General features: G+C 36.2%; 1 protein-coding gene and 1 pseudogene across 1 annotated transcript; one reads left to right on the top strand and one right to left on the bottom strand.

Annotated features, from left to right (window-relative positions):
- Nucleotides 1–629: 629 nt before the first annotated feature.
- Nucleotides 630–3,430, top strand: LOC145625234 (uncharacterized). The gene is made up of 3 exons (XM_081678302.1): nucleotides 630–1,433; nucleotides 1,583–2,809; nucleotides 2,981–3,430. Exons 1-3 carry the CDS (start codon nucleotides 630–632, stop codon nucleotides 3,428–3,430), a joined length of 2,481 nt encoding a protein of 826 aa, XP_081534428.1.
- A 5,099-nt stretch (nucleotides 3,431–8,529) lies between these two features.
- On the bottom strand, nucleotides 8,530–11,585 carry LOC145625233 (nuclear pore complex protein NUP98A-like; annotated as a pseudogene).
- Nucleotides 11,586–16,409: the final 4,824 nt, after the last annotated feature.

Below are 16,409 nucleotides of genomic sequence, written 5' to 3'. Positions count from 1 at the left end.
TTCAAAATCCTCAGCCTCAGCAACAATGGGCACAACCTCAGCAACATTGGTCACAGCCTCACAACCCTCAACCTCAGCAATTTGTTGCAAGGCCTCCACTACATCAACAAGGGGCCTCTCATCATCCTCCTCCGGGTTTCAATAGGCCACCTCAACAACAACAACCTCCTCATGGCACTCAAGAGCCTACCATGTCTGACCTTATGAGAATGATGATAACCATGAAGCAAAATACTGAAGATAGCATCAAGGAGTTGAAAAACACGACAAAGCATTTGGAGAACCAAATTGCACAAGTCGCAGGTACCAATATCCAAAGGCAACCTGGCCACTTACCAGGACAACCGGTCCCTAAGGGGACCGCCAATGCTATCACTACTCGTAGTGGTGTCAGTTATGAAGGGCCACAAATGCCTACTGATGATGCAAATCTTGATAAGGAGAATAGTGAGGTTGCAGAGAAGCCCTTGGATGATGTTCCCACCTCAAAGGATGGGAAAGCTAAAGCAAGTGATGCTGAGAAAGATAAAAAGAAAGGTTCTGAGCCTCCATCTGTCGAGCCAAAGCTACCATTCCCACATCGGATGCAAAAGAACAAGGTAGATCAATAATTTGGTAAGTTCTTGACTATGGTCAAGAACCTTGAGGTAACTGTTCCTTTTACTGATTTGGTCTCTCAAGTTCCAATGTATGCAAAGTTTTTAAAGGAAATGATTACTAAGAAGAAAGACTTTGGTGGTGTAGAAACAGTCGCTCTAACTGCAGAGTGTAGTGCTATATTGCAAAATAAATCCCCACCTAAGCTTAAGGACCCTGGTAGTTTTTCCATCCCATGTCATGTAGGTGCATTATTCATTGATAAAGCTTTATGTGACTTAGGTGCTAGTGTGTCTGTTATGCCTCTTTCTGTTTTTAACATGTTGAATATGGGAGCTTTAAATTGCACACAAATCACCTTGCAAATGGCGGATCGTTCAATAAAATACCCTTTAGGTATTTTGGAGGATGTCCCCGTTCGGGTTGGGAAATTTTTCATTCCTGTTGACTTTGTAGTTCTAGATATGGAGGAGGATATAAATATCCCGATCATTTTAGGTAGACCTTTCTTGTGTACTGCAGGTGCTGTTATTGATGTCAAGTCTGGGTCCCTTACTTTGTCTGTTGGTGATGATACAGTGACTTTTAACCTAACCAATGCAATGAAGTCGCCTATGCTTGAGAATACTTGTTGCAGGATTGATGTGCTTGATGAGATTGTGAGAGATGATACGCCTCGTGAGTTAGCTAATGATCCATTAGAAGCTGTTCTCACCTTGGAGGTTTCTGAAGGAGAAGGAGATACAGAGATTGACTCTTTGATTCGTGACTTGGATGCCCCTAACACTGAGGGGTTTGAGGTAATGGAAACTATTTGTTCTACTTCTGAGTCACAGGTAAAAACAAAGGTAGAGTTAAAACCTTTGCCTTCTCATCTTAAATATGCATTTCTTGATGATAATGAGGAATGCCCTGTAATTGTAGTGCTAAACTCGATGATAGCCAACTTTCTAAGCTTTTGACTGTGCTTCGCATGCATAAAAAGGCAATCGGGTATAGAATTGATGATCTTACAGGGATAAGTCCTAATTTTTGTATGCATAGAATTAATTTGGAAGAGAATCATCGCCCTTACATCCAACCACAACGTCGATTGAATCCTAATATGCAAGAGGTGGTGAAGAAAGAGGTAATGAAACTTCTTGACGCGGGCATCATCTACCCCATCTCAAATTCTAAGTGGGTGAGCCCGGTACAAGTCGTTCCTAAGAAAGGGGGGACAACTGTTGTTAAAAATGATAAGAATGAACTAATTCCTACTCGTGTTGTCCCAGGTTGGCGTATGTGTATCGATTATCGCAGGTTGAATACAGCCACCTTGAAAGATCACTTCCCCTTACCTTTTATAGATCAAATGGTTGAAAGATTAGCAAAACATAGTTTTTTCTGTTATTTGGATGGATATTCAGGTTTCTTTCAGATTCCCATTCTTCCAGAAGATCAAGAGAAGACAACGTTCACATGCCTCTATGGTACATTTGCTTATCGCAGAATGCCATTTGGGTTGTGTAACGCCCCTGCGACGTTTCAAAGGTGTATGATGGCCATTTTTTCTGATTTCATTGAGAACATCATGGAGGTATTTATGGATGATTTCAGTGTTTATGGTTTTGACTTTGATATGTGCTTGCATAATCTTTCTAAGGTGCTTAAACGTTGTACTGATGTAAATTTGGTCTTGAATTGGGAAAAGTGCCACTTCATGGTCAATGAAGGAGTGGTACTTGGTCATCTTATTTCTGACCGTGGCATCCAAGTTGACAAAGAAAAAATTGAGGTGATTGAGAAACTTCCCCCTCCCGTGAATGTCAAGGGAGTGAGAAGTTTTCTTGGTCATGCAGGGTTTTATCGCCGATTTATAAAAGATTTTTTGAAAATAGCGAAACCCCTCACTCAATTATTGCTTAAGGATGCCACATTTGAGTTTACTGATGCTTGTATGGAGTCTTTTAACAGGATTAAGGAGGCATTGATAACTGCTCCTATCATACAACCTTCGGATTGGGATTTGCCACTCGAGATCATGTGTGATGCGAGTGACTATGCTGTGGGAGCCGTGCTTGGACAACGAAAGAACAAGGTTTTGCATGCCATTTACTATGCTAGTAAAACCTTGGATGAGGCTCAGATGAATTATGCCACCACTGAGAAAGAGCTCCTAGCTATTGTGTATGCTCTTGACAAGTTTCGAACTTACCTCATTGGTTCGAAAGTAATTGTCCACACTGACCATGCCGCTCTGAAGTATCTCCTAGCAAAGAAAGAGGCTAAACCGAGGCTCATTCAATGGATTTTTCTCCTTCAAGAGTTTGATTTAGAGATTTGAGATAAAAAGGGTGCCGAGAACGTTGTAGCAGATCACCTTTCTCGATTGAGATTTCAGTCTACTTCAGATAGCCCCATAAATGACTCTTTCCCCGATGATCATTTATTCTCTGTTTCTACTGTATCTCCATGGTATGTTGACTATGCTAATTTTTGTGTAGGTGGTTCACATCCTCCAGATTTGACTTACCAACAACGCAAGAAGTTCTACCATGATGCCAAGCGGTACTTTTGGGATGACCCTCACTTGTATCGTAAGTGTTCTGATGGGATGTTTCGGAGATGTGTAGCAGATTGGGATACTCATGGTGTCTTTCATCATTGCCATAATCTACCTTCTAGTGGGCATCTTGGTTCTACTGCAACTGCCTACCGAGTGCTTCAATGTGGTTTCTATTGGCCATCATTATTCAAGGACGCTCGTATCTTTTGCAATGCATGTGATGAGTGTCAAAGAACAGGGAATATATCGAAGAGGCAAGAGATGCCACAAAATGGAATACTTTAGGTTGAGCCTTTTGATGTATGGGGAATTGGTTTTATGGGGCCATTTCCTTCCTCTAGCGGAAATCGGTACATTTTGGTTGTCGTCGACTATGTCACTAAGTGGATCGAAGCTATTGCGTCACCAACTAACAATTCAAAGGTCGTTATGAAGTTATTTAAGAAGATCATCTTCCCGCAAAGATTGGTATCCAATCGACAAATCAAGAGAATCCTTGAAAAGGTTGTCAACAAGTCCCGCAAAGATTGGTCATTAAAGTTGGACGATACATTGTGGGCATTGCGAACGGCCTACAAGACTCCGTTAAGCTTCGCAAGGAGGTCAAGAGCCTACGCCGCTCAGTTCGAGGAGATGAACCGGCTATAGTTGCCACCACTACTGCACGAGAGGAAACCCTTCCTACTACCGGTGATGCTGCTTCCGGCCCAGTTTCTGATCAGTGAGCAATTTTTCTCCTCTTCCCTTTTGTCTTTATGCATTTTTCACAGTGAGGACACTGTGTTTAATTTAGCTTGGGGGAGGGATGTCTATCTTTAATTGCTTTCATAGTGTAGTTTTATTTGCTTTAGTAGGATTGTTGTACGGTTTGTACCATTCACTAGAAGTGGGAGTTTACGTATAACGAAAAAAAAGTGTATTGCTTTCCTAGTTTAGTGTTTTGGCTAAGTCTTTCTCTTTTGCATTTTTGTGTCCTCTTTCTATGCTTGTGATTTCGAACCGTGTGCGGACTTAAACTTGATTCTTTTGAGTTTCTTTTGACCTTAGTTATGAGTTTAAAATTTAGTCAGTTTGTGCTATACAATGCTACCTACTTTACATTATGTGAATCAATTGAATGGTTAGCGGCAAGATTAGTTGTCCCGTATCAAGTATAGCTAGCCAATTCTCTTGCTATATCACCCTACTTTGTGTTTGTGTGACCGATGCAATCCGTTATTTGAGTAACCTCGGTTTGAGATCTATTAGTAATTTGGTTATCACTTATGCATGCTGCGTATGATATAAAGGCCCTTTTCTCTAGGTAGCCTTCAGATGATATTTAGATACATTTGTTCCCATTTTGCTCACCCATGTTGTTGCCTTGCCCATTCATTGTTATATAGCCACATTACAAGCCTCTTAGCCTCGTTGGTTACTATTCCCAAGTCTAGCTTAGGGGAGTTCATTTATAAGCTGTTGTTTGTTAATGCCAGGTCTCATTCTATGCAACCATGGCCAGTTGAGTTTGATGGGGTTGTATCAAAAGTTGAGAAGTGCTACCAACAATCCAAAAAAAAAAAAAAAAAAAAAAAGAAGAAGAAGAAATAAAGAGAAAGAAAAGAAGAGCTTGTTTATATGTTGAAAAAAAAAAATCAGAAAAAAAGGCAATGAAAAGGAGAAGAAATTAATTTCATTCATAAATAATCCGTAGATTGTTTTTTTTTTTATTATTATTTTATCATCACTTCATTAGTATTTTGGAGGATGTTTGTGAAGTTAGATGGAATAGCAAAGGCCATTTCAATCGGTTGCATTTGGTCATGTTCATTTTCATATTTATGCTCCCCAAGTTAGCTTTTCGCTCACATCTTCCTAAATTTTATCCTACCTTTTCACCTTAGCCCCATTACAAGCTTTAAAAAAAAGTCCTTTTGATCAGCATGTGTATTGAATGATTGAGTGAACGTAATCTCTTATTGTTGTTACATTACCCTTTTATGCATCAAAATGTTCATAATTTGCAAGGTGTGCGGTGACGACTATCTTGATTGGGAAATGGGTTGTGGCAAAGTTTGGTTTCAATTGGGGATCATGATGTAAGGTAGTTTTATTCGTATCCGAGCTAAATTTTAATCTTAATAACTCTGGTTTGATTGCTTGCTCGAGAGTTGGGTTGGTCTTATTCTGGCTCCCTGGAAATCATATTTATTGTATTCGTCCGTTTTGAGTCTAAGGTGTTGCTTGAGGACAAGCAACGGTTTAGCTTGGGGGAATTTGATAAATCATATTTGTATAGGATTGTTGGGCACATTTTTCATTGTTTTTTAGTTACTTCTTAGTCTCTTAGTCAATGGTTTAGAGTCATTTATGCATAGGTTATCACTATCGTGCTGTATTATGCTCCGTTTGTGTTTTCTTAATGTTTCAGGTAGTTCTCATAGCTATTTGGACGCTCTCGGAAGAATTCAGCATTTGTCGTTGGATGGAGGGATGCTGATTTGAGGCCGATGATTCATTGACCTTGTGCTTATATATGTATGTAGATTCCTTGAAGCAAATCGGAGTTGTTTCGTAGCCCTTGTTGCAAGTATGAGATCGTTTTAGGCCTTTGGTGCATTGACAATTTGAGTTGCTAAGCATTCTTGCATCGAGCTAAGCTCGAGCTATAGCTCGAGTACTAGCTCAGTAAGGCAGCAAGCCAAGGAAGCTCCGAGCTATCGTTCGCAAGTTAGCTCGCCTATTAGCTCATCACTACCATACGCAAAGTCTTATGCGAGCTATAGCTCGCCAGCTAGCTCGCCAAGGCAGTAGCTACATTCGACGAAGAACGATAGCTCGCTCGTTAGAGAGCTATAGCTCGTTGCTGCTCCAACTTTTCTTGGTCGTTTGACGTAATCAAGTCGAGTGTCGTGCCACATCATCAATTATCATCCAATAGCATTATAGCTTATGTATTTATTTATTTATTTTGTTTAGGATGAGGCAATAATATAAATATTTGAGAGGATTTTATTTGGCCCCTTATGCTTTATTTTCTAGTTTGAACGTTTCTTTATTTTCTCTCCATTGTTGAACCCGAGTTTATTATTCTCCATTAATTCAATCATTGAGGTATTTCATTCAATCTTTCGTTCTTTATTTTATTATTTATGAATTCTAGCTTATTTATCTCTTTTGTTTTGTTTATTTCAATTATGAGCGAGTAGTCGTTTTCTAGGGCTAAGTGAGGGAAGCCATGTTTATAATTTGATTAATTATGCTTGATTATTTATAAATTTATGAATTAGGGTTTGAATAATTCCAATTGATTTGTGCTTTATTGTTTGATTCATGTAATTGGCCAATATCATGAGTTGATTATTTAGCTAATAAAAATTAGAATTGAAAGATCATATTTTTAGAGGTTTAATTACAATTGGCGAATTTGAATATGTTAGCGGCCGAACCACATATGTTTATTCGTAAGCGTTAATTCCCGACCGTAGGATTAACAAGTGCTTTAATTATTCGACCTAGTTTGTTTATTAATGGATTGTTTGCATTTCTTGGATTGGTATAAGCATGGTGGACCAAACGTATGCCCTAGACTTTAATTTATCTGAGAACAACCTTATTTTCATTATTGTCATTCTTTAGTTAATTAATCATCAAATCATTATTTGTTTATAGAAATAGTTTATATAATTGGGCAAAAACTAATAGAACATGTCTCCCTGTGGGATTCGACCCGTATTTGCTAAATCTCTGCTAACAACAGACACTGTGCACTTGCGGTATAACTTTTTATTCATCAGTTAGGCTCTGATAACAATTGTTGTTTCAAAAAATACTACAAGAAGGGGGGGTTTAATTGTAGTATGAGAGATTAGCCAAACTTTTTGCGGAATTAAAATTAAGTTAGCTAAAGGATGTGAAAGATTAACTAAAGAAACTAAAGAATGCAAGAGAGATTTTACGTGGAAAACTCCTTGGCCCTAACAAGGAGAAAAACCACGACCACTTGGGATTTTAGGAAATGAATCTTCACTATAATAGGGCAAATGATCCTATTACAAGCTAACGACTCAAACTCAAGTTCCTCTACGAACTTAAGACCCTGAGGAACAAGTCACCCAACTTGTTACTCTTCTCTTCTCTTTCTCTCTTCTCACTTCTCTGTTCTCTCTTCTCTTTCTCTTCTCTTTCTCTTCTCTTCCTCACTTCTCTTTCTCATACACAAACGTTCACTCGAACTTCCCCATTCCCCAAATTACAACTCGAAAGAAAACAAACTCTAGTATAAGAACATTAAGAACACTCTAATGAACTTGTGTGGAATTGACACTTGACTCGATTTGAAGCTTTAAAAATTATGTGAGCAAGGGTGAGATTTTCCTTCTGAAATTAATGGCTATTTATAGATCAATAAATGCTTTGGAAAATCCTCATTGTGCAGCAACACCATTACGCCACTACTCATACCCACTAAGAAGATCATGTCCCTATAATTAAGGAACCATGAACTCCTTAATGCGCAAACGCATGACTGAAGAAGAACATGGGAGAGTAGGCCGTAAGTTTTAGAAAACATGGGAGATTTTATTTTGTAAAAGATATTTTCCGAAAATCAGAAAAAGAAATAAAATAAAATCTTTTTAACTTGAGAAAAAAGATAAACTTTTAAATGATAACAGTTTTCCTAAAAACTAGCATGCACATATTTCATCTTTTAGACCAATTCCACACAGATTTTTCGAGTGCTATTTAATATCTTATACTTACATAAATCCTAAAATATAAAAATATATTTAGTCTTCATATTCTCTGATGAAGCTCCTACTCCAAGGCTTCTGTTCCTTGGGAGGAACTTCTCTTCTCTAGTCTTCATTTCTAAAGCGCCAGTTCCTGTGAGGGAACTCTTCTATAAGGATAGCTCTGCTTCTGGCCTTCTTGTTCCTCATGGTATTTTTACAAGACCCTTTATTCTCCTAGTCTTTGTAACTGAATACACACTTAAACAATCAAGCACTTATTAGTTTGTAAGTAAGTGAGGTTTTGTCATCATCTAAATCTTTAAGTCTAACGAATACTCTTATGCCTTGCAAACATTTTTTTAACATTAACAGGAGCTAAGTTGGAATGGAGTGAGGGACATAGAAAAGACAGATTGCACAAAGTTCACTACAGAATGAAAATTTAGTCAGTTGTTTAATTGCACTCGAAACATCTAATGAAATGCATTCACAAATTTATCACTAGATATTGAAAATCTTTACATTCGAAAAAATTCTTATCATCAAACCATCATTAAATCTATGAACAAATACTTAAGGAACTCGACATTCTAAACTAAGAAAAAAACTGGGGTATTTATTTGTACCTTCAACTATTGTTTTCTTCTGACATTACGAAAAATCTACTAACTAAAAATGCTGCACACTAAACCTCCATTCCCCTTTCACTAGATCATAGGAGACAAATTCGACACCTTGTTTTTCAGCTGCCTGCTTCAACTTCTCAATGTATTTCTCAACCATTTTCTCACTAGTATGTTGTTTTCCAATCTTGTCAACACATTTAACATTCAATAGAGTAACTTCTGCTGCCTTGTTAAGGCCTTGTCCAACTGGAGGCTTCTCACTCTCATCATCATACACTATCACCTCTCGATAATTGAAGTGAACTAAGGAGTCAAGATTGAGTCCACGTACATTTGTCTCCCCGTAAAACTTCACCCAACCAAAGCCATCTCGGCCCACTACAAAGTCCTTTACATGGGAGCAAAATCCTGGATTAGATCTTTCAATTGATGCTAACTTCTCAATTTTGGGCTCTGTGTAGTAGTCAGAGCGTTGTAGCTTTGGAAGCAAGAGCTCCAACTCTTTTGCACTGTCATTGGTTTTAGCAAAATCATCTTTATGAGAGATGGGTTCAGAACTGCTGATTTGGGCTTTCTTAGCATTGTCTGTACCTGACACATCAGAAGAAATGAAACTAGGATCTCTACGTAAAATAATTCACAGCGCAAGTGACAATTATAGAGACATCAAAACTGTAGAAATCATAAATTGACATAAATGATACTCCCTCCGTCCCCTTTTGATAGTCCCATATGGGCATTTTTCATGGGAATTAATAAACACAAAAGAATAGTAAAAGTACATTGAAAAAGTAAATTGACATTAGGTATGCAAAAAAGTAGAGAGAGAAAGTAATAAGAGTAGATGGGAAAACAAAATTTACATAGGAAAGTTAAATTTGCACAAATATTGTTGCAAATTGGAGGAAATTTTGGTAAAAAATTAATATTAATGGTTGTTGGAAAAAGCAAATGGGGTGAACATTTTGGGACTAAAATTTGCCCACAAGGGACTATCAAAAGGGGACAGAGGGAGTACTATAGAATAAGGACACAAATTCATTCAAGTAGCTACACCCAGATGCTTAGTTTCTTATACAACACAAATATTAGAATAATAGTTGGCAATCCCATCATATTATGAGGCATCAGGAGACATATATGGTGGCCAGAATGGCAGAATGTGATATGATCTGGAAATGGGAACATACTTTATTCAAGGCTAGAAAATGAAACCAAGTCTTAGCTTAGACCGTCTCATACTTTTTTATTGTGATACATTAACAAACTCACCTCCTTAACAAGTAATGTCACTCTCCCCTAGAATTAGAATTGGCACCATCTCATGCACGGGTTTTTATAAATCCAAAACATGAACACAAAGACAAAAGCCAATCAAGTTTATGGAAGCCTTGTCCACGAGTCCTCCAAAATACTAAAATCATAGATATATTTCCCAACAGAACAAAATCAGGAACCTCAACTTATTTTAACAAAACTATGTGCTTTTTGAATATCTTCTTTGTGTTTATTTTACTCAAAATTTCCTCACCTTTGTATTAAGATTTCTTATCATAGGTAGTGTCTCATTTATCATTAATCCATTTTATACTTTGTTGCCTGTATAGTGGAAATGTATGATGCATCAAAACCTATAAAATATGTAAATGCACACATAATCTGCAGATCACAACCTGGCATATAAGTCTTTAAAGGATTTTAGAACAAGATAGAAAAAAATTAGGAAAAGCTCCTAAAACAGTCGGACCAATTTATCAGAGCTTGACTAAAAACACACAAAATGAATGACATACCATCCTCATACTCCACAGTAGCTGCATGAATGAGTGCAGATGCCTCTTTTTTGGAAGCACCGTCAAAGGTTGGCTCGGTGGATGCAGCAATCACTGATCTAGGATTCTCCCTTGGAATTATATAATTATATCCCTTGCTTATATTTAGACCTTCTGCAGCCTGATCAAAGAAGGGCACCTATATTGGACAATGAGTGGAAACAAAGACTTCAACAAAGTAAGGGAAAAGAAAATGTACAGATACAACAAATTCACTGAATTTCAACATAAATAATACCCTCCTCACCTTTGTACCATCACTGCTAGGATGATATTTCCTGACACTCACTATCAACGACTTAAAGTGAATGGTGCCTTGATGTAAAATAAGATGGAACTCTGGTTTTTGCAGGTTTACTAGACACCTATTTTGCAGAATAACATAGCCCGTGAGATTTTTAAAAGAAAATAATGCTAAATAAAAAAAAATGTTTATAATGTAGCATGGAAAGCGTGTGGAAATACTCACGGGCATGCTAGAGATTCCATGTTGAATAAATGAAGAATGGGCAGAGTGATCCATCATTGGCTGGAATGTTGCAGTCTCAGATCCAAAAGGATCTTTCACAGCTATAATGCTTTCCGTGACCTTGTTTGCTGCTGTGAACCTATAAAGAAATAAGATGATTGCCTCAATATTTTGTGGTTAGTCAACTAATTGATTTTTTTAAAAAAATGTATACAGCAAAATGCATGAAATAAAAGTATGATACTACTGAACAAATTTTTACAACAAAAAAAATGAAGATAAAAACATCAGCTTACTGTTGAGGAGGATCGGGCTGAGGCGAGCCAACATCGAGTGAAACACCTCCATTATTCCCTTATGGTTACAAGAAAATAGCAAAGAAAGTTAAAATGTTGTGCCAAAAATAGCATTTACTAATATATGATAGATGTTGCACGCAGAAACCGTTAGTATATTTTCATAATGATCATATGAACTTTTTAAAAATACCTGCTGAGACAAGAGGTGTTGTCCAGGGAGATGATGCTTGCTGATGAGGGAAGACAAAAGGAGGTTAGTAGAACAAATTAAGCAAGAAAATATTACCAAAAAAAGAAAAGAATTAAAATATCCAAGAGACAGCAATGAGCATAAAACTATAACATAATCTAAACAAGAAAATCATGTATTGCAATTTCAACCAGATCAGATGCAAATTACTTGATGAGCAACACACAGAAAGAAGTGATAGGAAGTTCAGAAAAATACTTTGCATTACTTACAATTGTATGGATCACTGAATTTCCATTGTTTGGCCATGGTTTTGTCAATCTAATAGCAGAACTACTTTCTACTTGGTCACATCAATTTCTAGTAGATGGTAAGTGGATTGACAGGTGTTTAGGTGTTATTCTTAAGTAATCAGGCCAAAGTCTTAAATCTTGAGTTGATAGGATCACCGGCAGTGACTTGGTCGCATCCAAATCCAGTAATAATGGGTGTTCTGGTGTTAAATGCAGATAGATTTGGTGATGGGATTTGGAAAGTAGGAGTATTCATATTTGTTGAGAACGCTGGAGCACTACAGGATGGAGTAGGGATTCCTAAGAAACTTGTAACTGAAGGAAGAGGGATGCTCAAGTGATGTTTGTCAATCCCTTGTGCCTGGTTACTAACTGAATTCTGCTGGACTGAAAAACATAAAAAAACAAAATTCAAAATTATTTGATAATAATATTATCAATAGACTTCTACAGACTACAGCAGCAAGTGATGAAGGTATAAAGAAGAGAACAAAAGATAGAAAAACTTGTAACATATTAAGCATGCATACCTCCTGATTTTAGGCCATAGTTCTCCCATCTCAATTCTTCATGGCTTTTACCAGCGTAACAAGCCATGCCTGATATTGAAATTAGTCTGCAATTTTTTGAATCATCCTTAATAATGGTTTGCTCATATGATTTACTTCTGCATCCTGTATATTTGCCACAAAAAAAAAATTGCATTAACTTTACATCACAAAGAAAAAGCTCATAAAATTTACCTGAACAAAGATGTGGCGGACTGGTGGGAAATCAGCAGTATTAGAAGAATGTATACAAAAATAATAATTTTGCATTTGGACATCTTGTGATTTTGTTTAAATTAGATTAGTACTACCCTCAACAGAGCTTTGGGTGGGGCATACTCAAAATAAAGTCCCTAAGGCAGCGGGACAAAGAAATGATATTCTATTTCTTATTCATGGTATCCACTATTGCTTTTTACTTTTGGGTGGAAGATACATTAAGAATTAGTACAACTTTTGGCGAAGCCTTCCTGTTGTTTAAAATATGATGATTGCAAAGTAGAATTGTTATCACTACAATCCGTTAGTAATCAGACATTACCTCCAAAGTTTCCAGCATACATAGTTCAAGCGTGAGAGAAATTTATTGCCTCACCCCGTTAGTACAAAAGTGTTGGAGGATATATAAAATTAATCCATAGGTGTATATTATTTTAAAATAATCACACAGATTTTTAGCATATCAACTATTAATCAGGATTCCATGATTCATTGCAACTAATTATGCCCAAAATATACAAACTCTAATGACTCTGTATCACAAGTCTCTGTAGGATCAACAAACCCAACCACAAGTTTCTCACTGAAAATCCAAATTTCCATAGTCTTAGTCACACTTGAGACTTGACATTGATAAGAACTGAAGAATGTTAAGATGGTCAAAAGACAATCAACAAAAACCCTCACAACAGTCACAAGTCAAACATTTTATCCAGAAATTATTCGGTTCTTCAAATTAGTAATTCCAAGTGATGGTCATAACTGATATTCTTTATTCACGTAACTGAACTTAAATGGAGCCCAAAGAACCAAAAAAGGTGCAGGTGTTCCAACAATTTAAAGATAATGTATTCATAGTGTGAAATAAAAGCAGATAACAAAGATAATAAATTAATCATAAAATTCACTATTTCACCTGCTGGTAATGATGGGGTAGCCACAAAACTGGAAGTTGAAAATGGGTTGGCAGGCATTATTCCAAGTGCATTTGATGTTTGCCCAAAATTTGACCCTGTGACATGTGAAGTTGGTGCATTTCTCAATGGCATAAACGCAGCTGCATTGCTACTATTATTACTGGTAAATCCAACTATTGCAGGTGGTCCACAAGCTCTCGCTGATGTATCTCCAATTCCTAGATCATAAAATGAAATATTTCGAAGAAGATATTGTTTACATCATCAGTAAGATGTTTGACATGGAAGCTAAGGAAATGGAAACCCCCTCCAAATGTAATCTATTAGGGGGTAGGGTAGTAGAACGACACAGTGGGTCACATAGAGCAAGAGAAAGTATAAAATACATAAAGCTCTAAAGTCTTGATAAAATAATTGAAGTTCATATAGCCTCGTGTCAGCAAACTCTATGTAATAGAATGATTTCCTAAGTTTAGGAAGCCAAAGGAATGAATCTCCTCAACAGGTGAATACTAATTTTAGACCCTGTCATCTTTGAATGCTCCGCAAGCTCACAAGAAAGAAAGTACTAATTGAATAAGGGCTAAGTGCTCAATAGGAAAAAGTAAGATATAAGAGGATAATCTATTTAAAGCAATACACATCCTGTCTGTTACTCGTTGTGAAACGATGAATTGTCATACATGGGATTAAAGGAAAAGTTATCGGAATCAGAATTTTACTTTGTATTGGTGAGTAGGGTATAATCGAATCGTAGAATCGTACAATTCTACCAAATTGTAAAATTGGGCTTCAAAATGTAACAAATGACTCATACTTAATTTATAGCAATGAGAATGATAATGATATGTATTGTAAATAACATAATATCGACAGTACAAACATAAAATAGTTTTTGAAGTAATTTCGCACGCGCATAACTCAAACAATACACTATAAATTATAAAGTCGGATTATTGGTACATATTCATAACCATGAGAGTACGCGACAATTGTTATTAAATTATGAAAAAAAAATAACGTTGTTGACTCGCAAAATTGTTTCCCCTAGACCCATGCATAATAAAAAATTCCAATAATAATAGAAAACTAAGTGTCAAGTTAGTTCATTTAACAAGATAGCTAAAGAACGACAACTACAACAAACTCATGTTATAAAAGTGTTTTTTATATGCCCAAAGTTGAGTGCATAAGACTCATGAATACATTTATATGCCCACAAAATTTAAATGGTTGGATAGATCTTAAAAGTTATTTAAATTGATGTTTCATAAGCTTTATTATGAGTTAGATTGAATAATATATAAGTCATTGACTAAAGTTAGGTTCGACTTTGACACCCTTACACTCTTTAGTCTAAAACATAAAATATGTAAATGATATGGGTACGAAACTAATTCTATTCGAAAGTAGACTTTAAGAGCTTTCCAATGATATGCTATAAGCCTAATTCCGACTTCGAAATAAAAAATTATGGGTTTAAAAAAACAGGTTTTTTGCAGGAGTGGAAACGGTAGAATCGGTATAGAATCGTAGAATCAGTATTGATTCCACCGATTCTAACCGATTCTACCGATTCTATGAGCGATTTCACAACATAACAATTCTACCACCAATTTACATCGTTTAGGTGGATTAGGACCGTAGAATCGTACGATTCTACGATCCGAATCGCGATTTTAATAACACTGATTAAAGGTCAATGTTTTTCACCGGCCATGAATTAATAAAGATTGTGGCATACTCCTATGCCTTAATGATTATTCCTATCACGTCATTGACAATCACTTAGTATACATTGCTACTGTTTCATTGTCCATAAAAGCATACCCTCAAGAATGATGCTTGAGAACTTTTATTGGAGATCTAAGAGTAAAGGGCTTAGGAAACTGATTAATATCGAGAGGAAACTACTATATAATGTGGATGTAATATTAAAATAAAAAAGAAAACACAGTTAGGCAGTGAAACTACATGCACCATCATCAATGAATCAACATAAAACAAGAAGCAGCAGCATTCAAATGTACAGTATCAATAATGAAAAGGAAATGCATATATTTACCACATAAAGGATGCAGAAATTAAGCAAGTACCACAAAAAACTACAACTTCTTTAATTGATATTGGCGAATAGCAGGATTTGAACCTGCATCTTCTCCTAGGTAGGAGAAGACTTACCATTTTTATTATATTCGCAAATGTACAATATCAATGTTGAAAAGAAAAGGAATATATTCACCAATCACCACACAAAGGATGCAGAAAATATGCAAGATTAAGTACCAGCATAATGTTACAAGTTTATGTAATTTTGGACAAATAGTGAGGACTGGTCCTACAGCCCCTCCTCGAGGGAAGAGTATCCTAAACTATAAGAGATACTGTGGCTGCTATATGTGCCAAATAGAACATATGACCATCAAATAATCATGACTAAAGAAAGTACCAATATTCAAAATCAAAGCAACCAAATCATAAACATATTAGTTAGCTTCAATATGTTTCCCCTTCCCAGATTCTTCTTTAGATTAGGTGATCTAGGGATTAGATAGTGTCGTTAGTCTACTAACCCTAATCAAATTAACAATTTATAATACCTAAATTACCCTAATACGAGTATAGGGGTAAGTAAAGGGTCGAACCCAAAAGGACTAAGTGTATCAATCTATGCTAATTAGACTACTAGGAAAGCTTGTGAGGTAAAGAAAGGTTCAACTAAACACTACTAAGAGCAAATAGCTAAAACTAGGGAAAGTGGAATCCAATTACATCAATGCATTCAACAACATCAAACAATTAGATGAAAATGACCTCAATTAGGACGATTTACACATTTAACTCACTCTCGCGCAATTAAACATGTTAATAATCCTACTAAACTAATTCACTCTCGTGCAACTAGCCTAGCAAAGATATGGAGGAATTTAGGGTTCTCAAACAACTCACTTTCGCACAATTGATTGAAAACACAATTAAAAGCATAGAATCAATTAGCTAGAAAGATTCTAATCCATAAAAGCATCATCCATACACAATAATCAAGAAACAATTTCATACTAACCACAATCAATCATTAAATTAATTAACATAACCTTCATCCATTTCCCTAGAACAAAACCTAAACTAACATAATGAACAAAAATATGGAAAACA

Source organism: Chenopodium album, chromosome 3, assembly GCF_948465745.1.
Source record: "Chenopodium album chromosome 3, dcCheAlbu1.1, whole genome shotgun sequence".
NCBI lineage: Eukaryota > Viridiplantae > Streptophyta > Magnoliopsida > Caryophyllales > Amaranthaceae > Chenopodium > Chenopodium album.
Note: the sequence above shows the minus strand (reverse complement) of the source record. Positions and strands in the feature narration are given on the sequence as shown.

Excerpts from the sequence above, each read along its gene's own strand:
- LOC145625234 (XM_081678302.1), top strand. The coding sequence starts at position 630 with ATGGTCAAGAACCTTGAGGTAACTGTTCCTTTTACTGATTTGGTCTCT. Across the intron at positions 1,434-1,582 it reads GTTCTACTTCTGAGTCACAG|GCAATCGGGTATAGAATTGA; the intron begins GTAAAAACAAAG and ends ATGCATAAAAAG. Across the intron at positions 2,810-2,980 it reads CTTACCTCATTGGTTCGAAA|TCTACTTCAGATAGCCCCAT; the intron begins GTAATTGTCCAC and ends TTGAGATTTCAG.